Source organism: Gymnoscopelus microlampas (assembly GCF_963454915.1).
Source record: "Gymnoscopelus microlampas genome assembly, chromosome: 11".
NCBI classification, from domain to species: Eukaryota; Metazoa; Chordata; class Actinopteri; order Myctophiformes; family Myctophidae; genus Gymnoscopelus; species Gymnoscopelus microlampas.
Window position 1 is genome coordinate 44,965,824 of NC_139948.1, and position 24,139 is coordinate 44,989,962.

A 24,139-nucleotide genomic window follows, 5' to 3' on the forward strand; every position below is an offset into this window, starting at 1 on the left:
AAGGGTCTTTTAGGAGAATAATGGCTAAATGTATGTCCAAATATCCGATCTACAAGCTCATCACAGCTATAACCCCGCCCACTCTCCTCGTCACCGAGTCTACCATTGGTCATTTCCAAGGTGTGACGTTGGCAACACGCAACATAGTCAGCGTTGCCATGTCCGCTTATTATAAGCAACTTTGTGCTTTTTTTTCTGTAATGTTGCTTGAAAATATTTTTATTTGCGGGTTGCATTTTTTTTGTGGTTGTTTCTAAAGTGTAGTTGTTTATTTTGGACTTGCTTACTAATGTTGTTTAAACCAGTGGTTCTCAAACATTTTCACGTCAAGGACCCCAAATTAACATGTCTTGCGGACCCTGATCTGAAAATATGTTATGCCACTAATGCCATGCCAGGGACCCCCATACAAGGTTTGGGTTGTTAAAATGTTTCAAAAATATCCCAATTTTTTCTTAAATGTTCTGACAAGATTTTTTTTGTTGAAAATAGCAGATCTACAAGCTCTCAACGCGTCAAATAGCCAATGTAGCTATGTTTAAAGGGCGAGAAGGGCTTTTTTTGGCCTTGTTTTCATAGACCTAGTTGCTTATTTCACTCACACAAATCTGGCAACACTGAACACAGACTGGGGTAGTCGTTCGATACAGCAGCAGTACCTAGAGAGAGAACAAGGAAGGCTGTTCCATCTACCAAAAACACAACAGGAGTTAACCTCTGAAATCCATCTTCATCCGTCGGGAAATTTACCAGCAATGTTTTTGAAAACAACAGGAGCATAAAATAGACACTTCCACCTCCACAACAAGCTCGGTATTGTGTTATTACCACTTTCGGAAGGTTTTAAAACGAGTGGTGAAAGATTTGCGAAATCGACTGGATTCGGAGCCGACCGGGGGGCGGGTGGGGGTGCTGATGATCGCACCCAAGACCGACATAAAGGAATAGAACACAGCATTTTCAGAGACTTGAAAAGTGTGACTCGTTGTTATTCACACATTTGAAGCAATTTTTGTATTATATATTTTTTCCCATCTGCATTTTCTGGAGCTAGCCAGCTTTTATTTGCTAGCTAAAACCAATAAATTGTCTTCTTAACCATGGAATTGCGAGTGGGAAACCGATATAGACTGGGCAGGAAGATTGGAAGTGGTTCGTTTGGAGATATTTACCTAGGTGAGTTATACTGTCGTGCAAAACAACACACACAAAGAGTGTAACTATAAAGGTCTCTAATGCTAGCATGCTAACTACCTTAGCTGCATTTGCTGTCTGTTGGTCCATAAGACAAGCTGACAGTCAGTCAGCTGTTCACTGTGTCTCTACTGTTAGCAACGTTAGCTAGCTAGCAAGTTTGTGCCTATAATCTTGTAATAGCAGTCTCATCATCTTAAACATTAACCAGGCTCTGTGTGTGTGTGTGTGTGTGTGTGTGTGTGTGTGTGTGTGTGTGTGTGTGTGTGTGTGTGTGTACTGTATATGTGTGTGTCTGTCTGTTTTGTTTATGTATGCACTCACTGTGTCATCATTTTGTATGTATTTGTATTAATAGCAGATGCTGTATGTGTCCCAAGACAAATGTTCAGATAGACAATAAAAGTCTGCTGTTAGTTTGCATTGGACTTTTATTTAGGGCAGCCAGTTAAACTTGATGTGAGATGACCCATTATCGTGCTGAAAAACATGCCACAACATGTCTGTGTGTGTGTGGAGGTTTAACAATACTAGTTATTGTCTGTCAGTGTCTAGTTAGTTGACTAGGACATGGACAGCACTTAGCCGTTCTGTCTGAAGTCATTGGCTGTTTTGTAAAATTGACAACACAATAAGGTGGGCCATTATGTGGAAATTACTATTCAATGTATTTATTTTCTAACCCCTGAGTACCCCCAGAAATGTTGTTAAATAAGGTAATATGCAGTAAAGTAATCTGCAGTTACTATTTGGAGTAACTGCACTTGGAGTAGGGACATTTTTAGATATCAGACACATTTAGGTGCTTTGTCCCTTTTTATGCATTGGCAATGAGGTGTAGTAGAACAGCGGAAATGGATGACTTGGGGTTTGATCACTTGATTCAAGACATTGATACTCTTATTTGTCATTTTCCAAAACTGGTGCCTGGTTGTGGTAATCTCTATCTGGCTGGAATTGACTAAAATGATCTCTCTCTCTCTCCAAGGAAGCTCCAGCATAACTCTATAACAAAGGATGGGAGTTGATATCTCCAGTGTTCATGTGTGGACCTGTAGTGTAGTTGGTATCAAGTTTTGTAGAAGATATTAACACGTCTGCTAAAGGATCGTTGTTCTCAGGCTCCATGGCTGACTGGCTGTGTCCCCATGAGTCATAGGACTGTAAAACATAACATCCCCAATGCTGGTCAGCCACCTCTTCATTTCCTCTCAACATGAGCAGGAAATGTCCACGTCCTGCCTTGACCCCTGATGTTTTAATAAAACGTCATAACTTGTTCCATACAAAGGTGTTAATACATTTTCCTCATACAGGCCTTGCAAGGACATTTTACCCATACATACATCCATTTGGTTCCAACAACAAACTGCCCCAGGGCTAGTGCCACATGATCAATTGGGAATTTGCCATGATTGATTGGCTTGTCTTGTAAACCCATTGTGCTCCGGCCAGTGTTGGAGGTGAACAGGGGAATCCTTTGTCACAGGTCTGATTACGGGACGGGCCTTTCTCTTCGTGGGAGGATAATGGATGGCGTTGACCAACCACCAGCTACCTCTATTCCTTACTGCAAACTTGTGTTAAAATTCTCCCAAACACTGTTTGCCTTAACATGGGATCTAAAAGGCTAACAGACACAACTACTTTTTTTTAAGCAGTTGTATAAAGTGTATCAAGTATAATTATTCCATTAAAACCGGGAATATTTTGAGATCTGCGACTAAATGCATATAATTTTGGGGCTCCTTGACATGAAAAAGCTTGAGTACCACTGATATAGTGACATAAGTTTTTCAGAAAACTGTTGTAGGATTGAGAAGACATTTGTATAACCGGTCTCAGGTCTTAAGGGGTTAAGATACTTTAAGCCATTGAATATACTGTACTATACAGTATTGAATCGTCGATAATATATTGTACGCCAGGTTGGCATCTGATAAACTGGCCTGGCAGCCTGGTTAGTGCGCTTAGCCTTGGAGGGCAGTAGACTCCTCTATGATGACACGCTTGTATTGTTACCAAGTAGGACACTAATATGTGTCACATATCACATTTGTTGTCCTACTTGAAACACCTGTTCACGACTGAAATAGATTGGCTATTAACCCATTAAGACTTGGAACTGTGTCATTTTTAGATTTGAGCTAAAAGCATTATTTTACACTTTGGGCTATTCAAAAATAGCAGATATACAAGCTCATAGCGTGGCACCGAGTGCCGCGCTACGAGCTTGTAGATCTGCTATTTTTGAAATATATATATATTTATATTTATATATATTTTTAAAGCGAACATTTTTAACTCAAATCTTTGCTTCTTGGGGTCCCTGGAACAAAATATTTTGATGGGGGTCCGCGGCCAAATACATATACATTGTGGGGGTCCTTGACATGAAAAGGTTTGAGCACCACCGATATATACGATATCAGAAAACTGTTGGGATTTAGGAGACATGTAGAATCGGCTTCAGGTCTCATTGGGTTAAAAGTGACATTTGCATATTTGAATCATTCTGTCTCAAGGTACAGACGGAGTTAACGGATGGAAGTTGGGTTCGATATACTTTTTTTTAAATTTTTGACACTGTGGTGTTTGAAAACATTAGTTTTCTGCCCTCCAGCACGCTTCCAGATGGAGCAACACCCAGTGGAATCATTTCTGTTATTAGGCTAGAGGCTAGAAGAATACATGTATAAACCCTGAGAGTAATGTCATAGTCAAATGTGTTTTCCCTCACCGGTACTGTAAGAAAACCTGCCCACAAACCTGCTTTATGACCCATACTGCTATGAAACCGGCAAACATTAAATGAGGTGTTAGTTAGCGTTTCACTTTCCCCGTGACCACCAATGCATACAGAAGCTTTACTTAACCCATTGATTTATTTGGCTATTCAAAAATAGCAGATATACAAGCTCATAGCGCGGCACCGAGTGCCGCGCTATGAGCTTGTAGATCCGCTATTTTTGAAAAATCTTGAAAACATTTCTTTTAGATTTTTTTTTTTTTTCAAAAAACTGTTAAGATTTAGAAACCATTTTTAAGAATCGCCTCAGCTCAGGTCTTAATGGGTTAACAAGCTTAAATCTTGTCATTTTGTAAGTATCAGTGACATTTTAGAATCTATGAGGCCTACTGCAGTAACTTGTTGGGGGGGGGGGGGGTGATTAGTAAGAGAGAAGCAAACCTACCCCCGGTAAGTTTGCTTCTCTGGCTCTTTCTGGGCTTTGCAACAGTAGTGTGTGTGTGTGTGTGTGTGTGTGTGTGTGTGTGTGTGTGTGTGTGGGTATTCTGTTCAGAGGAGACACACTGGTCCCATATGTTGAATCTGGAGGGCTGACATTCAGATGTTCTGTGTCTTCCCGTGTGTGTGTGTGTGTGTGTGTGTGTGTGTACAGTACTTGGCCTCGTGCCCAAGTTTTCAAACCCACGAGTAGCTTTTACAACCGTCCCCCTTGGTTGAGTTGAGATTTGCTTATGTAAGCGTTTTATTGTGTTCTTGCACCTCCCCCCCCCCCCCCCCCCCCCCCTTCCCCCTTTGTTTGAGTGGGATTGATGTGTGATGTCATTATTGGCTGTTGCTCAGCGACTCCGGGGCACAGGGTTCTGTTACCTTCCAGAACACTCCCTCCTGCTCCATAAGTAGTTAACCATATTAATCACACACAGTGGCCATTTTGTTCTTAACCACTTAAGCCCTATATACTTTGCTGAACGGGGTCCCCCAGGGCTCTGTCCTTGACCCCATCTTAACTTTCCCTCTCAAGTCTCTTTGCAGAGAAAATACCCGATCTACAAGCTCACCACATGTAGCAACATGCAGAACAGGGTCCCCCAGGGGTCTAACCTTTCCATGGCCCCTTCCTAACTTTCCCCTCTTTCCTTTTTTAACCCTTTAAGACCTGGAACACATCTGTGTCATTTTTAGATTTGAGCTAAAAAGCATTATTTTACACTTTGGCTATTGAAAAAAAGCAGATATACAAGCTCGTAGCGCGGCACCGAGTGCCGCGCTACGAGCTTGTAGATCTGCTATTTTTGAAAAATCGTGAAATACGTTGAAAATATATACGTTAAAGTGATTTTTTTAACTCAAATCTTTGCTTCTGGGGGTCCCTGGAACAACATATTTTGAGATGGGGGGTCCACGGCCAAATACATATAATTTTGGGGGTCCTTGACATGCAAAAACCTGGAGAACCACGCATTATAGCAACATACGTCTTTTTTTCCAAAAACTGTTTTTGCACACATTTTCACGTTTTTTCAAGCTCATGAGCTTGTATATCTGATATTTTTGAATAGCCAAAAGTGATTGAAAAATGACACACAGATGCGTTCCAGGTCTTAAAGGGTTAAATATCTTTGCAGAAGAGAGCAGATCTACAAGCTCACCCACGTGTAGCAACAAGCAAAGCTCACCACGTGTAGCTGTTGTGAGCTTGTGTACATCTGCTATCTTAGCAGAATGTTTTGCGTACATGGCCAGAAGGACACTAGCTTTCAAGTGATTAAATCAATAATAGTACACCTGACGGGGTGGGGTTTCCCCACTCCCAAAATGGTATGATCAATAATAATGATCAATCACCACATTATTCTTAACACTGTCCTTCCTTTGCTGCCCCCCTCCCCCACTGCCTTGAGTGATCTGTGAAGGGGAATGGGTGATGGGTAGGCAAACGGTAACACTAGCACAACCCGGTGTGTTATAATTACCCACCCGTTAACCCGTTGATACCTGAAGCCGATTCTACATGTCTCCTAAATCTCGACAGTTTTCTGAAAAACGTATGTTTCTATATCAGTGGTGCTCAAACTTTTTCATGTCAAGGACCCCCAAAATTATATGTATTTGGCCGCAGACCCCCATCAAAATATTTTGTTCCAGGGACCCCCCCAGAAGCAAAGATTTGAGTAAAAAATGTTCGCTTTAAAAATATATATATTCAAAGATTTGCACACATTTTCACGATTTTTCAAAAATAGCAGATCTACAAGCTCGTAGCGCGGCACTCGGTGCCGCGCTACGAGCTTGTATATCTGCTATTTTTGAATAGCCCAAAGTGTAAAATAAAGCTTTTTAGCTCAAATCAAAAAATGACACAGTTCCAGGTCTTAATATTAAACAAGAATGATCGTAAGCATCTAGGATGTGTCAGAATTGAGACGTGTACCGAGTCTGCACTGCACGCTGTTTATTGGTTACTGGTAACAGAAGGTGCTGAGGTCATTGCTTGGACTGGCCTCACACTGGACCAGGGTCTTCAATTTTAGTGTTACAACTAGCAATGTGTCATTTCCTACGCTTGTCCCTAGTAGGCCTTATTTGCCTGGATACTCTATTCCCCCCATGTATACTGGTGTTGTTGTCATGAGAACTAAAGTAACAGGGTTTAATCACTGTATATATGCTCAGATTTGAATGTGGTACTGGTTACATTTTCAATGATGTGCCGGGAAATACGATTTTTATTAGTGTAGGTAAATTACAATTCAGGGATTTAGCAGACTATCTTATCCGGAGAGCAATGTCTTACAGTGCGTAAATGCCGAACCCCCAGTCAACAAACACAACAGGGTAAATAGTAGTAGAGTGAAAAGAAAGCAATGCAGCACTTGAATGGATCTACGATACCAGGTAAACATCAAACCCTGGCATCTGTCTAAACGACAACGTGCCATCTAAATAACATTCTTAACATTTGTGGTCAGGCAAAAACAAATCTAAAGCTGTTGAAACGAATGTGACAAGTGTCTGAAGAGAACCATTGATGCTTGCTTTATTAGATACTACCGTTACTGAGACAGTGCACAGCGCTGAAGAAGCTCTGCACCTTTTAGAGGTGCTTGAAATGTGAATTTAACCCATTGAGACCTGAAGCCGATTCTACATGTCTCCTAAATCTCAACAGTTTTCTGTTGATTTTGTTTCAGGGACCCCCCAGAAGCAAAGATTTGAGTTAAAAATGTTCGCTTTAAAAATATATATATATTCAAAGATTTGCACACATTTTCACGAATTTTCAAAAATAGCAGATCTACAAGCTCGTAGCGCGGCACTCGGAGCAGCGCTGTGAGCTTGTATATCTGCTATTTTTGAATAGTCGAAAGTGTAAAATAATGCTTTTTAGCTCAAATCTAAAAATGACACAGTTCCAGGTCTTAATGGGTTAAGTAGACTAAGGCTTAGGTAAGCTTCGAGCTAAACACGTGTTATGCTTTAGAAGAACACTGAGTAAAGTTGTATTTTTAAAGCAGTCCAGCAACATACTTTGGCTCAGGCCCAGCTTCTCTATGTCTGTGGGTTCTGATATTATGCAATGATATATGTATGACTATCATGTATCCACGCATGGGCAGGTACCCTCTATTGCATTTTGGAGATGAGTGGATTGAATTCTGTTTGTAAATTGGGGCTGCTGTTCAAATGACCATTTACTAATCATTTGATTTGAGACCACTGAGTGATATTTTTTTTTGTATGCCTTGTGTTTGAGGCCAAAAGCAGTACCAATAGTGCAATTGGTGCTGTATGTATGTACTCTACTGTGTAAGACCTTCTCTTTATACAGTCTATGTGTAAGACTTGCTTACTAGGGGGTTTGCATGGTATAGCAGCCTAGCACCATCTCTTTGAAGTCCAGGCTAGAATGTGTATTAACCCCATTAAGACCTGGAACGCATCTGTGTCCTTTTGGGGATTTGAGCTAAAAAGAATTATTTTACACTTTGGCTATTTTTGAAAAATCATGAAAATGTATGCAAATCTTTTAATATATTGTTTTAAAGCGAACATTTGTAACTCAAATCTTTGATTCTGGGGGTCCCTGGAACAACATATTTTGAGATGGGGGTTGGCGGGCCAAATACATATCATTTTGGGGGTCCTTGACGTGAAAAAGTTTGAGAACCACTGATATAGAAACGTACGTTTTTCGGAAAACTGTTGGGATTTTAGAAGACATTATTTTGTAGATTCGGCTTCAGGTCTTAAAGGGTTAATTCAACTCAAGGCTTTACAACAGGATGGATATATCCTATATCAACACATGAAATTGTGATTATTAGAATTAATAATTTCATTGATTTTTTTTCTGTACACCTTGTACTTTGATAATGGCACATTTCTGAGAGTGCGGAATCCAGATCCATTACATCAGTGGTTCTCAAACCTTTTCATGTCAAGGACCCCCAAATGGACACTTATTAGCCCGCGGACCCCCATTTGAAAAGATACATTTTAAGCACCCCCAGTTTGACATGCATTAGGGCTACGGACCCCCATTTAATGGAATTTCTATCTCTGGGACCCCAATTCATATTGTAAAATCAATGTTATCTTAACTCTGAGAGTGTACAAATGGAACCAAATGGACCCTAACGGGTCCATTTGGTTCCATTTGTACACTCTCAGAGTTACAGACCCATAAGGGCCCATTTGGGTCCTATAAATCATTTAGCTGGGGACCCCCTGATATCCCCTCAAGTACCCCTGGGGGTCCCCGGACCCCACTTTGAGAACCAATGCATTACATGACCAAGTGCGTTGCGTTTGCAAGTTGTGTCATGTCTGACGTGAAATGGCATTTACCAGTAAGGGAAGGAAGCGCATATTCTGCGGTCTTGCCCAAATGGTGAGAACAGAGAAGCACACAGGATCCTGTAATGATGAACACCACATCATTCATGGCTAGTACACGATGGCCCTCGCCTCATTCTATTTGACTTGGCATCCTGGAACGGCTCAGCCTGGCCCACGTGTGTGTGTGTGTGTGTGTGCCAATAAGGTGACCAGCTGGCCTGCACCACAGGGCTGCCTTGCTGAGAGAGAGAGAGAGGCATTAGTACCAGAGCTCTGACAACAAGCGCCTCTCTGGAATGGAATGCATCTGCTTGCCTGCTTGCTACCTGCCACCTTCTTCAGTGTTGGCGTCTCAGCAGGGGATTTGCTTGCTAGCATTTTGTGGTTTGGCCCGTGCTCCTCAGCTTCTGTTCTCACTTCCCTCTTTCCACTACCGTAGGATCTCATCTTAACCACTTAAACCCTTTATATTGGGGTACAACAGTTAATCAACTGATTCACCCTTGATTAACTGTTGATTGATTAGCAATCATTGATTCAATCGATTATTATCAATTTGAATGCAACGATAGATTTTTTTTAAATAACGGGAATTCAATTGGCAGATCTGCAAGCTCACAATGCGTCACGCTCACATCATGATGCGTTGTGAGCTTGTAGGTCAGCTATTGACGCTGTTTTCGTCCAAAACCGTTGTACAATGAAGTGTTAAAATACGAATAGGGCTTAAATGGTTGATAGACTAATCAACCGTTGATTGGTTGATAGACTAATCGATTGTTGATTATAACTAATTGTTGTTTCTTTCTTTGTCAGTTTGTTACCTTCAATATATAAAATATAATAAGAAATAAAACTAGAAAATGTGCTCCTCGGAGCACAAGTCTCCGCCAGCAGACCCACATTGGTGAGAATTTTTGGTAAGGAATTTATTCCAAGATTGGAACTTTTTCTGCTAATATCTCCTGACTAAATGTTAGCTTGGCTGATGGCACTGATGTCACTTCGAAACATGCAATGCAATGTTTCGAAGTGACTCACCTATTTATAGGTATGTATTTCGTCATGCATTTCGCTAGCCAATCAAAGCACACCCTTTCAACATATTGTCACGTGTCATGTGAAGCTTGACCAATGTTAGCTTGGTGGAACCAAAGGAAATCAAACAAAAACATACTCTCGACCATGCCTTCGGCCTGGCGGAGACAATAAACTACCCGAATCGATTATTCGATTCATTTGAAATGGTAATCGATAGATGACGTTACGATTTTTTGCCCTCTACCAAATCTCTTCGCTGAAAGTAGCCAATCTACAACAAGCTCTACCAGCATTGTGAGTGAGTCTGTAGATCTGCTGTTTTTTTGCCGAATGTTCACCCCCAGAATGGGGACGCCAGGGGTACATGTGGTTAAAGACATACATGGCCGCTTCATTAGACCCTACATTGGAGAAGGGGGGGGGGGGGGGGGGGGGGAGATGTGAGAACGGTAACATGAGGCCCAAACTGGGAACTACATTTCATCAGCACATGTTCTTGTTCCAGCCTGCTGAGTCTCTCCATAGTGATGCAATGCAGCACCCTAATGCCTTCCATAATTACAAAACCTTTCTATTCCTAAAGTCTTCACTCAACACTCAACATTTAATTCTTATTAATGCATCTGTGTCTCTTTTTGATTTGAGCTAAAAAGCATTATTTTACACTTTGGCTATTCAAAAATAGCAGATATACAAGCTCATGGCGCGGCACCGAGTGCCGCGCCATGAGCTTGTAGATCTGCTATTTTTGAAAAATCGTGAAAATGTGTGCACATCTTTGAATGTATTGTTTTAAACGTTTTTTTACATTTTGAAGTCAAATCTTTGCTTCTGGGGGGTCCCTGGAACAACAAAATATTTTGAGATGGGGGTCGACGGCTAAATACATATAATTCCGGGGGTCCTTGACATGATTTTTTTTAGAACCACTGATATAGAAACATACGTCTTTTTCAGAATACTGTTGGGATTTAGAAGACATTATTTTGTAGAATCGGCTTCAGGTCTTAATGGGTTAATCACCTTTTTATCTATTTGCATATGGCTTTGCAGCGATGGGGAGTCACATGGCATCACAGTAGGCCTGCGTGATTAGCCGCCTGTTCTGTTCCCTGTAAGATCAGCAACATAACACAACCTAGAACTAATTCACTAAAGACTAATCATTTTATTTCAGCATAATCCAACTGAAGGATTTTACAACTGGTCTGATTTGTGTTCGTGAGAATGTCAGTACATGTTGGTAATGAGTATGTGTACCACTCCAGGTAAAATGTCCTAATAACTTGAATTACAAAATTGCCACCGTCAGTAAAACCTCATCAAATTATTGAATATTGTTTGGTGTATGGTTCGCGAAAGTAGCCTATGCTTATTCTTAACCCATTAATACCTAAGGCGATTCTTAAGAGAAAATCTAAACCCTAACCGTTTTTGGAAAAAAATCTAAAAAATATTTTTTCAAGTATTTTCAAAAATAGCAGATCTACAAGCTCATAGCACGGCACTCGGTGCCGTGCTATGAGCTTGTATATCTGCTATTTTTGAATAGCCAAAGAAATCTAAAGTGACACAGATGCGTTCCAGGTCTTAATATCAAAACTAAAGGACTAAATTCGTAATGTTTTGTGTGCATAGATTGCCATGTGGCTGAAGAGTGTGTGTTTAACCACGTGAACCCTAGCATCCCTTATTCTGGGCATGTGATTGTTTGCAGAAAACATTTTACCAATAATCAAGAGATATAAAAGACACACATTGTGAGCTTGTAGATTGGCTATTATTGCTGCGAATAGATTTGGTGAGGGGACAAAGGTAGGGGAACTAGTATTCTAGACCCGTGGGGGTACACCAGTCAATAAAGTATACAGGGTTTAAGTCAGGGGTCTTCAACAGGGGGTCCGGGACCCCTAGGGGGTCCTCAGGCCTACTAAAGGGGGTCCGCCAAATCTTTGTGTGATAGTATTTAGTAGCTTGTAGATCGGCTATTTTTGGCTAAGAGGTATAGGTGTAGAGGGAAAAAAGAACAGACAAAGTAAAAAAAATGTTTTAATCTGAAACACAATTTTATACAATATAGAGTGGGGGGTCCCTGCTTCATCTCTCTCTCAGCTAGGGGCTCCTTGGCCTGAAAACGTTGAAGACCCCTGGTTTAAGTGGTTTAGTTGCTGAAACTTATGAGCCTCTCTCTCACCCAGTCTCCCATCCTGATTACATAACCTGGCGACTTGCTATGCACTCTGTGAGCAGAACCATGCTCCTTCAACTTCTGGAGGAGATGATTACACTCAGTCGTCCAAACAATCCCCCAGCAAGGAGGGCCCTCCTTAAAGGGTCTACTCTACACCATGAATTTTAACTTTTTCTTCATTTTTGTGTGTTTTTGGTCTCCCCCACCTTTCTTCTGTTCAAAGAAATACCCGACTTAAGTTCGAGCATGCAGGCTTTCATAGGCTATCTGTGTTTTTTATGTAAATTGGTCTGAAAACAGTCCGTCAGATTTGTTCCCCCTGCCTACGTCACGTCAGGGAGCAATTCCTCCCGTTTTTCAGTTCCAAAAAATAAATAAATATATATATATTTTTTTTTCTTCTTTTTTTTCATTTTTTTTGTTTTACTTTTCCACACAGAACCAGGAGATAACATGCATACAAACTGGCTCAATAGCGCCCCGTGCCAAACAGGACAATGTGGTAATGCAGGTGAAAGTGCTTTATAAGCTAGAGAGAAGTTAGTTGGAATGAGTATATCTGAGGCTTGATTTAGGCTCAAAACTTTTGAAAAACGTTTGAGGGACATAAACGATATGATATTGAATATTATTATTATTTTTTAAATTCATGGTGTAGACCCTTTAACAGGGGGAGAGAAGGACACCATGATCGGACCATAGCCTATATAGGAGAATGATAGCAAGAGTTATTCATTCTGCACTGCACTTATGTGATGGAAGATCCAGAGGAGATAAAAACGTTGTCTTAATATAAATAAAAAGTAGTTAAACTTGCAAGCTCCAGGCGGTGTGCTGGATTCTTTTTTGTTTTAAAGGAGGAGTTCACCCAAAACATGATTTATTTTCTATCAATTGCACACCCCATGAAGCCTTCAATACATGGATTTATTTTGTTTTTTTGTCGCATTCCTAAGCCAATAATTTGATGCCCGGGTGTATTTCCGGTAGGAGACACAAAGAATCTACTTTGTGTCTCCTACCGGATACATTAGCCGGTAGGAGACAGGAATCAAATTATTAGCTTAGGAATGCGACAAAAACACATATAAATCCATGGATTCAAGGCTTCATGGGGTGTGCAATTGATAGAAAATAAGTATTTTTTTTTGCGTGAACTACTCCTTTTTAAGAACCTTAGCTAAAAGGCAGAAGAGGAACGGCAGCCTTCAACCAGATCATAGCCACGGTTTCCAAAAAAGGGAACCCAGGGAACTGTTGTTTTATTTTTGCGGACGGCTTAAGGGAGCAGTTTTGTTTTTTAGCAGTGTCTCTCTGATGTTGCATAACTCCCAACAGGTCCCTACTTGGATCTCTCTGTCTGTGGCCTATGAGGGAGACTGAAAACAAAGTAAACACTGTCACATGACAATGTGTAGGGGGCTCACTTAGGCCTTGTTGTTGTTGGTTCAGTTTTGTGGAAGTTGGATGGACAGAACTTGCACTCTTCTGAATCATTGATATCCTGGGTTGGGCCCAGTCACGCATGACTCTCTATATCTCCTATTTCCTGTCTTTCTGTACCGTGAAATAAACATTTATGAAAGTTATGAAGGAACTGATAATTGTCATTACAGCCAGACTGAGTCTTAGTTTATAAGGAAACAAATAATTGAAAAATAAACACAACTTTTTGATAAATACAAATATACCTTTAACCCATTAAGACCTGGAACGCATCTGTGTCACTTTAGATTTCTTTGGCTATTCAAAAATAGCAGATATACAAGCTCATAGCGCGGCACCGAGTGCCGCGCTATGAGCTTGTAGATCTGCTATTTTAGAAAAATCTAGCCTTTTTTTTTTTTTTTTTTTTCCAAAAACCCAAAAATCTTCTATTAAACACTTAGCCCTATTCATAATTTTTCAAAAGTAGACGACATATTAGAAACTTGTGAACTTGTATATCGTCTATTTTTGAAAACTCATAAAATGACATGCAAAAATAGGGATGCCAGGAAAAAAAAAGTGGTTAAAAATCTGGACACATGGGCTGAATAATTGGCGATACCGATATTAAAAAAAAAATCTAATAATGTCCGGTATATCCCCAGTAAGTCTTACTGTCGGGCTCTAATTTCCGTCAGTGGGTTCAGACTGTTGGACTCTCTGTACACTTGCACAATGCTGTGTGTGTGTGTGTGTGTGTTTGTGTGTGCATGCATGCAGCGATGCAAAAATATTTGCGTACTTACTGCGGTTTAACAGCTTCCTGGTTAGACGTTATAGATGTGAGAGAGCTATCTGTCTGAGCATGTCTAGCCAGCCATGCTACAAAGAGAATACACACACACACACAACACTAACGCCTCCCCTCAAGAAGTGTGCATACATACACTCTCTACTTTCAAGCTACCACACAACACTGTTCTGAGGCCAAAAACTAACAGAGATGCCTCCCCTGAAAAACATGTCCTGTAGTTTGGCTGTAAAAAATACATGGTCGTTACAGTTTTATTTCAACATCGTTTTACTTGACCTTTCCCACGTTGGCTACAGTACAAACCTGCAGTTTTTGGCTTGCTCACAAAAACGTGTTTATGAATGCTGGGGTAAATCAAGCCGCTCCAGACCAGGGCTCCACCATTATGGCTGGAGTTAGGACGGAGTTGAGGAGACCAGGCACCAGGGCAAGGCGCAGCATATCAATGTTCTGTGAATTAAGGCATTGTTTCTCAAAGTGGGGTCCGGGGACCCCCAGGGGGCCTTGAGGGAGTTCCAGGGGGTCCCCAGCTAAATTTAGGTAGGAACCAAATGGACCCTTATGGGTCTGTAACTCTGAGAGTTAAATTAACATTGATTTTACAATATAAATCGGTGTCCCGGAGATAGAAATGCCATTAAATGGGGGTCCGTATAGCCTAAAATGCATGTCAAACTGGGGGTCCTTAAAATTGAAATGGTTGAAATTTTTACTGCTAGAGCTGTAAAAATCTTCTCCTATGGGGATCTTATTGGCATATCTTTTCAAATGGGGGTCCACGGGCTAATAAGTGTCAATTTGGGGGTCCTCGACATGAAAAAGTTTGAGAACCACTGAATTAAGGAACAGAATTAGGGCTGCAAGTATTGATTATGCTCTCAGAAATTATTCAGTTGATTACTTTTCCGATTAATTGAATAATTGACTAGCTTGTTTGTTTTTATAATGAAAAATATAAACTGTATATCAATAAATCAATGCGTGTGTGTGTGCGTGAGTGAGTGTGTGTGTAAGGAAGATCTCACATCATTTAACTTGAGATGCAGTACAGTGACCTACATACCTGGGTAGCCAGCCTAGCCCGCTGTATAGTAGTACTATGATGACAGCTTACAAATTGGAAGCGTGAAAATAGTGTTTCTATGCTCCAGGGCCTGGCCCCTCCCTTTGGCTGTGAATGATGGTTAGATAATGCCATGGATGGGGCTGGGGGGGGGGAGCATTTATTAGTTGGACACACAAGAATCAATGATCTGTAGTGAGAGCCACGGCTGTGAGTTAAAGGTTACACATGGAGAAATCAATGATGTGCTTTTTAGCCTATAGGTTTTAACCCTTTATAACCCCCAATGAAATTCTATGCTCCACACAGCTTGGTAGAGGTTTGTCCTAGAGCGGTGTTATTATTCCCTTCATGTAAAGCTTTCCAATTTGAATATAAGTTTGCAAAAAGGCCTCATCATCATCATCATCATAACCTTTATTTCAGCTCGGAGTACAGTTGAGGGGCAGGCCCTCATTTTCAATGTAGCCGAGATAGATAGCCTCCCATCCATAACAAGAAATCTGTGGCATGGCGCAGTATTTGATGGCAAGAGCCGATAGGTATGAGACGAACTACTGGTGATCAGGAAATGAAGTCAAGAAGAATGTGAATAACCCATTAAAACCTGAGGTGATTCTTAAAAATTACATTATTACATTAGAGTCATTTAGCAGACGCTTTTATCCAAAGCGACTTACAATAAGTGCATTCAACATAGGTAGGGAACGAAACTACTGATCACCAGAAGTCTTAAGTGCATTTCCTGCTAAAACAAGCAACCAAGAGTATACCTAGCGCTAAGGTAAAAGTGCAATATATCAGTTACCTACTTTCTTAAACAGATGAGACAAAATAGCAAAATCAAATGAGCACGAGCTCAAACAAATAAGTGTATCGACTAAACAAGATCCAATAAAACAATACAAAAATAAAACAAGAGTTCGTACAACTAGTTAACAACAAGTAGGCCAGGCAAAGAGGAAGGGTAGTGTTTCCTGAAGAGGTGGGTTTTCAGGAAATGTTTTCTAAATCCTACAAAACATGTTTTCAAGATTTTTCAAAAATAGCAGATCTACAAGCTCATAACGCGGCACTCGGTGCCGCGTTATGAGCTTGTATATCTGCTATTTTTGAATAGCCAAAGAAATCTTAAGTGACACAGATGCGTTCCAGGTCTTAATGGGATATTATGGCCGTGGCATTACTGAAAATTGTGGTGAAAATGGAACAATCACCACATTGTCCATTATAGCAGAACAATGGACAGCAGTCTGCCTTTACGGGCTGCTATGGGCTCAAAAGTGCTGAGGTTGGACATTTTCTTTTTTACCAGGAACAGACTTGGGCAACCGTGATTGTCCAGTTAAGTTTGAGCCCAGTGTAAGCCAGAGAGAGTCCAGATGGACAGTTGGGACACACTGATACAGGACAACCAACGCCAGGCTTTGAGAGATTACTATTGGTTTTCTATCACAGTGTGTTTATCAGCTGTGTTGATGTCGAGTTGATTGCAGTACATATAGTCTCTGCCTATCTGTGTTTATTTAGTCACAACCTTCTTATTAATACTTGACGTATTTAACCAATGTGAACCTGGCATCCCTATTTTTTAGCAAAAAAAAGAAAAACAAGAAGTTAAGAAAATAGCCTAAATAGCTGATGTACAAGATTGGCTTTTTGTGCTACTAGTCTGACACTATTGCTAGTGTGCTAGTATAAACTGGGGCATTGATTTATATAAAAAAAACGATTTGGAGATGCATTTCTGCCTGACAGCGACCATAGTCATACTTGTCTGATGGCCATAATTAGTGTGTTGTGCAGTAGTGTCTCCCCTACAATTCCTTTGTGTGTGTGTGTGTGTGTGTGTGTGTGTAGCCTATTCAGAACTCCTTGTTTTTGAGTGGTGCCAACCACTCCTACATTTGACTGTGTCCGTATGTCCGTCCGTCCGTCCGTCCGTCCGTATGTCCGTCCGTATGATTGGTCAAGCTTCACGTGACACGTGACAATATGTTGTCACGTGTCACGTGACAACATATTGTTGCTGATTGCAACACAAGGATGCAACCAGTTACACTATCAAAGGCACCACTCTCTTCACACTGGGTGTGATTTATTTTCATTTACTGGGCTACTTGTTGCATTTCTGTCTTTAAGATGACTGTGCTACCATGCTTCTATACCGTACAGGCCATAAGCAAATATGACACACACAGTGTATAATATCAACATGTTTTTTGGTGGCAATTTACAGGATTATTTTGTAGTGAGGCCAGAGATGGGGAGAGAATTGGCTATGCTGTTCTCTGAACACCTGATTTTGGAATAGGATTAGTATTGTATTCAGGAAAGAAGGATGACAAAGATCACCTCAGCAGCATCCAGCGAGAGGTTGACTGGCAGTGGTGATCCACGCCGTTATCACCAGCAACACAGCTGGACTCACCGTTGCCTGGCCCGTGTTCCTGTAGTGACCCTTTTCTTTGTCGGAACTATAGGCCTCTTGTCACAATATTCTTTATTTAATACATTAAGACCTGAGGCGATTTCTTAAAAATGTTTTCTAAATCCTAACAGTTTTTTGAAAAAATCTTTGCTTTCTGTGGATCCCTGGAACAAAATATTTGAGATGGGGGTCCGTGGCCAAATACATATCATTTTGGGGGTCCTTCACATGAAAAAGATTGAGCACCACTGATTTAGAACCATATTTTTTTCCAGAATACAGTTGGGATTTAGAAGACATTTATAGAATCGGCTTCAGGTCTTCATGGGTTAATCCCAATAATTTTTATGGCTGGCAAGTAATCGTCAACTAAAATGTCATGATTGTGACCGCCCTAGGCGCAACCCACTGACTGACAGGGTGTTCCTCCCTATTCATACTAATTTTATTTATATGGTAAAAGGCCCTGCTAATTGTAGATTAGCCACTGTATAGGTTGATGAAGCGAACCTGTGTGCGCGAGCATGTGTGTGTCTCTGAGCATGCCAACCCTCCCGAACATCTGTGGATGATCTTGCCAAAAGGCGGTGTGTGCTGTTCATTTGAGACTTGTTTTAAATGAAGTTATAAATAAAAACGTCTCATGTTCACATTCCCAGGTTTACTGCAAAATGTCCACAAGCTAATGTTTGTCCTGCCCTCACCGTAGTCGTGCTTCTGTGAGTAACGTATCGATGTCTAATGTTTATGTCTCACTTTATTTGGTAGGTACTGATATCTCGGTGGGAGAGGAGGTGGCCATCAAGTTGGAATGTGTGAAGACGAAGCACCCACAGCTCCACATCGAGAGCAAAATCTACAAGATGATGCAAGGTGGAGGTATGAGGATACGGCCGGCATCATTTGCTTTTTTCTTCTTCTTTTTTTTTTTTGCATTGACACATAACCTACAAAAATCCACCAAACCTACAATGTATTCCTCCCTCCCTAATAACTAACACGTTTGGTCCATCTAGCCGACACCGGGATATAGTTCATATCCAGAAGAAGTAATAGATCTCCATCCAGTCACAGAGGCGTACTGTTGCTTGTACCTGATTCATTATTGTGATGAACTGCTTTTGCAGTCTCCGTTTCTGTAAACAAGGCTGTGTGCAATCTGTGCACGATAGGGGACGTAGATTGTGAAAACCGTCGACGTCTCTTCCTGGCCAAAAGTATAATGCCCTGCAGTGTTGATTTCGTCGACTAAAACTATGACAAAAAATGTTCGTCGACTACCTTTTTTCACAGATGAAAACTAAATAAAAACTCTTTAAAAACTAAGCTATGATGACTAACATTAAGACTAAATGTATGGACAATTACAATTTCGTCAACAAATAAAAACTAGACTAAAATGTTAGTGAGGGACTAGTGGAGAAGAGATCCAGTAGAACTAAAAGACAAGTCATTTTAAGTTTGGTTGCGCTCGGCTGAAAATAGCAGATCTACAAGCTCACAACGCGTCGCAGCGCAACGCGTTCTGAGCTTGTAGATCGGCTATTTTCAGCATGCAACCAAGTGTAAAATCAGCCGTTAGGACGCCATCAAGGCACCGCCAAAATACATTTTAGTCGACTAAATCAACTGTAGATTTATTTATGATTTATTTATGATTTACTTATGATATTTAGTCGACTAAAACTAGACAAAAACCAAGATGACTAAAATATGACTACAATTAAATGGAATTTTATTCAAAAGACTATAACTAAAACTACATCTAAATTTGCTGTCAAAATCAACACTGATGCCCTGTTCATTGCAATGTTATTGATTGATAGATTTTTTTTTTATTTATTTGATAGCGAGCAACAGAGCACATTAATGAACATCAGTATGACAAATTCGAAGACGTGTATTATATACACATGCCGGCTTTTTGGCAAGAATGCCAATTGACATCTGTAGTCGCTATTGGCCGATAACTCAAACAGAAACATCACAAGTTGTACAAATACACAGGGTTAGGGGCTGGCAAACCAATAATCGTCCTTTGAATAATCGTCAACTTTGGGGCTAAAAATATACAATCGTTTGTGAAAACATTTTGCACATTAGTATGTGTGGCTACCACTCCATGTTTTAACCCATTCAATCCGGGAATGCGTGTCATTTTAGACTGCTTTGGCTATTGAAAAATAGCAGATATACAAGGCAGCTCATAGCTTGCAGATCTGCTATTTTTGAAAAAATCGTGAGAATATGTGCAAATCTTTGTATATATATATATTTCTTTAAAGCGAACATTTGTGAAATACTTTGTTCCAGGGACCCCCCCCAGAAGCAAAGATTTGAGTTAACAAATGTTCGCTTTAAAAAATATCTATTCAAAGATTTGTTCATTTTGCACACATTTTCATGATTTTTCAAAAATAGCAGATCTACAAGCTCATAGCGCGGCACCAAGTGGCGCGCTACGAGCTTGTAGATCTGCTATTTTTGAATAGCCAAAGTATTGACATGCACAGAAATGGACAGACTGAGCCACAGAGCGAGAGAGAGATACGGAGAGAAAGAGGGATAGAGACGTACACGGAGAGAGAACGCAGTTTTGTTTGATGTTAACGTTGTCAGAGATTATTATTAGAACATGCATCCTGGCAGAGACTCTGCACTCTCTGCTCAGTGTGTAGACAGTGGAGTACTGCACGTCATATTCACAAGGCGTTGGCAGCGTTTTGCGTACGTTGGAGGGATAAATGTCCCCACCAGTGTACTTTGATGTCAAAATACATAACAGGTTGGCAGGTCTGTGTTACATACCGTACAGTCTGCAGTAGTAGGTGCATTATTCTCGGTGAAAAATATAATGATAATCAAATTTGATTTGAAAATCTGCCTTTTTTTTTCCAAGACTGGAAATCTAATGTGATTTCTGAGGTCAGGTGACACAGCCCCTTTTTAGGAATGGGACGGTCATCTTTATTATCGTTTATCGTGGAAAAAAACCCACTATAATAATCGTTATGGAGATTTTAATTTATCGTGAAATTGTCCTCCGTCATACACTAGGATGAATTGGCTTTTGTTGAGCTGCAAATTCAGTACCGCTTGTCTTAAACCCTCTATACTTGATAAAACGCACCTGTAAAGAGCGATTTGGTACGCTCTTATTTCACTCTACACAAATCGATTCGCCGAAAATAGCCGATCTACAAGCTCACAACGCGTTGCAACGCAACGCATTGTGAGCTTGTAGATCGGCTATTTTTTGGCAAACCTTCCCCCCCAGAATAGGGATGCTTGGGGGTTCAAGTGGTAAACAAAAGGCATTTTTTGTCAGGTAATAAATGACCACAGTTCTGCTTTGTCTTCAGCCATTGTTTGAGATGGGTCTGGGAAGTGTGATATGTAGGTCACTCCCTCCCTTATTGCAAGTGGTCGCCGTTCCAGCATTTACTTCTCTTTTACTGACGCCACATTGTGTCCAATCGTGGTGCAGCGTTTCATTTCAAATCGATGGAAAGGGTCAAGGTCACAGTGCCAGGTCAACATTTAGCACTGTTCTTATATATGGGTCATATTTTTAACCCCCATGTGAGTGCCTTTCTAGTTATCGTGTTGCCTGTGTTTAGGCGTGTGGTACTACTGTATAAGTGCACTGCGCAGCCGCTGGCTGACAAAAAAAAAAACTATCAAAAGTGGAACACTCAATATGGTGAACTGATGGAAAAATCTTTCTTCGTGTAGGGCCAAATCTTTGAAAGATTAACATTTGATTTATTCAAATCCCCCACCACACCACACAATACCATGAATTGTTTTTGCAAATTTTAACGTGAAAATAAAGAGAACAAATGACAGAAGAAGACAAATTGATAACTGCGTGAAAAATGGTTATAACACCTCAGGCTCAAATCAATTATTTTTATACATTGCATACTCTCACTCACTCATAACTTTGCCTCGTTTCCACTGTAGTCTCAATTTCTCCGCACTTTATCTTACCGGTATGTAATACTTTTCATTAGACATTGCAGGTGAGAAAAGTTCAGAGGAAGCGGCGACACTCGTGAGCCAGATTACAAGCCCTATAGAGCAGTGGTTCTCAACCAGTGGTCCGGGGACCACCAGTGGTCCTTGAAGGGGTTCCAGGGGGTCCCCAGCCAAATGAATAGTTATAGAAACCAATTTGACCCTTATGTGTCTGTAACTCTGAGAGTGTACAAATGTACAAACATTTGTACACTCTCAGAGTTAAACGAACACTAATGATGATAATACAGTGTAGATTAAGACCCCCCAAGAAATCAAAATGGTTGAGTCCCCTGGCATATCTTTTCAAATGGGGGTCCGTGGGCCAATATGCGTCAATTTGGGGGTCCTTGATGAAAAAAAAAGGTTGAAAACCACTGCTATAGAGTAAAGAAAGGATTGAGGTAGGGGTTTGGGCTAGGATGCCTTTTGAGGTCAGGTTTAGGCGTTTTGGTTTGGGAGTTATTATGCCTGATTAATACGAAAATAGCAGATTTCCAAGCTCACAGCGTGAGTTGCGCGGCGCCTTGTGAGCTTGTAGATTGGCTACTTTAGGTATAACTACAACTAAGTATAACTCAGGCTTTTAGGGTTACGGTTACCCCATCAAGACCTGGAACGCATCTGTGTCACTTTAAATCTCTTTGGCTATTCAAAAATAGCAGATATACAAGCTCATAGCGCGGCACAGAGTGCCGCGCTATGAGCTTGTATATCTGCTATTTTTGAGAAATCTTGAAAAAAATATGTTTCGATTTTCTTTCAAAAAACTGTTAGGATTTAGAAAACATTTTTAATAATTGCCTCAGGGGTGTGTGTGTGTGTGTGTGTGTGTGTGTGTGTGTGTGTGTGTGTGTGTGTGTGTGTGTGTGTGTGTGTGTGTGTGTGTGTGTGTGTCCTATTACTCAGCTAATTAAAGAATGGCCTCTTTGCTGTGTGAGTGGATCAATAAAACGCACACACATAAAATAAAGCGTGTCAACGGGGGCGGGGCCACCACAAAGGCGGCCGCTCGGTGATTCCACCATGTAACTAAAAGGTCACAGGTTCAAATCCTTGGCAACGTGTCCAATGTCCATCCACTGCAGAGTTAACCTAGTGGACCCTGGCCTGTCCGGATTACAGCACCCGCTGAAGGACTTGGAAGTGGAACATTAATTGATATGTTCCAATGCTCGATGGCAAAAACATAATTAATTAATTAATTAATGATTAATTATTTGTATGACAATTAATCTTCAAATAAAATGTCACGGTTGCGACAGCCCTACCTCCATCTCCTCTCTCTCTCTCTCTCTCCCTCTCCCTCTCTCTCTCTCTCTCACCCCCCCCCCCCCCCCCCGGTGTGTGTTGAGTGACTAAGGTTATGGGGAGGGGGGCTTCAGGGGCTCATCCATCCATCCATCTTTCCTCTCTCTCACCACACTATGAATATTCAGTGTTTATTCATAGATTAGACGTGTGTGTGTGTGTGTGTGTGTGTGTGTGTGTGTGTGTGTGTGTACTGTGTACACTTTGTGCATACGCGGTTTAGCTTGATATCATGGCCTTAACAGTCGCAGGGCCCGCAGCTGTTTTCTACCGTGTTAGCATAGCTTTGGGGCCGCGCGATGAATCGCACAATTGTCAGAATCGCAGTAATGATTACTGGTAATGTCATTTTTGTCATTCTAAATTGTCGTATGTTGGGTTTGGTAAATGGATAGGTACTAGGTAGCTTTCTAAACAAAGTTTTATGAAAACCTCTCTATTAGGATAGATGTCTTTTAAATGTGAGGAATATGAAGAATTCAATGTCATTGATGATATTGAAAATATTATTATTTTACTTTATTATCCTGTGTTCACAATAATAAAGATAAAGAAAAGTATGATACTAAAAGTTTAGCGAAAACGTGGCAATATGGAGACATTTGCTGTTAATTTGCTGTCCGTAAAAACTGTGATGACACATGTTGCCAAATTCCGGCCATTCCCTGTGGTCTTCAGTGTTTCCCACCAAACAGGTCCCACGTTCTCTTGAATTCCTCTCAACGCAAGTAGTTCAATCAGCCACAACCTGGCATCCATATTTTGAGCATTATAGGAAACATATTTTTTACATTTCCTAAAACTTAATTTTTTCCCTATTCTTTTTTCAAAAACCTTCAAAAATAGGAGATTAATTTGGCTACATTCCATTAGCTGAAGTATAAAATAGGTCTTCCGTGGTTAAATACAGTAATACGAGGTCAGCGACTCTCCGAGTACAGTTGATGTATGTATGGGGAAACTCTGGTCATGCACAACAGAGAGTGATCGTGCAAAAAAAAAGAATACAAATAAAAATATGTTTTTTTTGCAGCCTTTAAATAGCACAGAGCAGCTGC

The 24,139-nt window shown here is 40.7% G+C and overlaps 1 protein-coding gene across 3 annotated transcripts in view; it reads left to right on the forward strand.

Moving 5' to 3' along the window:
• The first annotated feature begins 666 nt into the window (after positions 1-666).
• Positions 667-24,139, forward strand: part of csnk1da (casein kinase 1, delta a) — a 43,310-nt gene continuing 19,837 nt past the window's right edge. For all 3 annotated transcript variants that reach the window (XR_014601870.1, XR_014601871.1, XM_084072905.1), the window contains exons 1-2: positions 667-1,176; positions 18,519-18,629. Coding sequence is in view for 1 of the 3 variants with exons in the window: in XM_084072905.1 (XP_083929031.1) it covers positions 1,101-1,176; positions 18,519-18,629 (187 nt within the window). In the remaining 2 variants the exon portion in view is untranslated. The remainder of the gene's footprint in view (positions 1,177-18,518; positions 18,630-24,139) is intronic.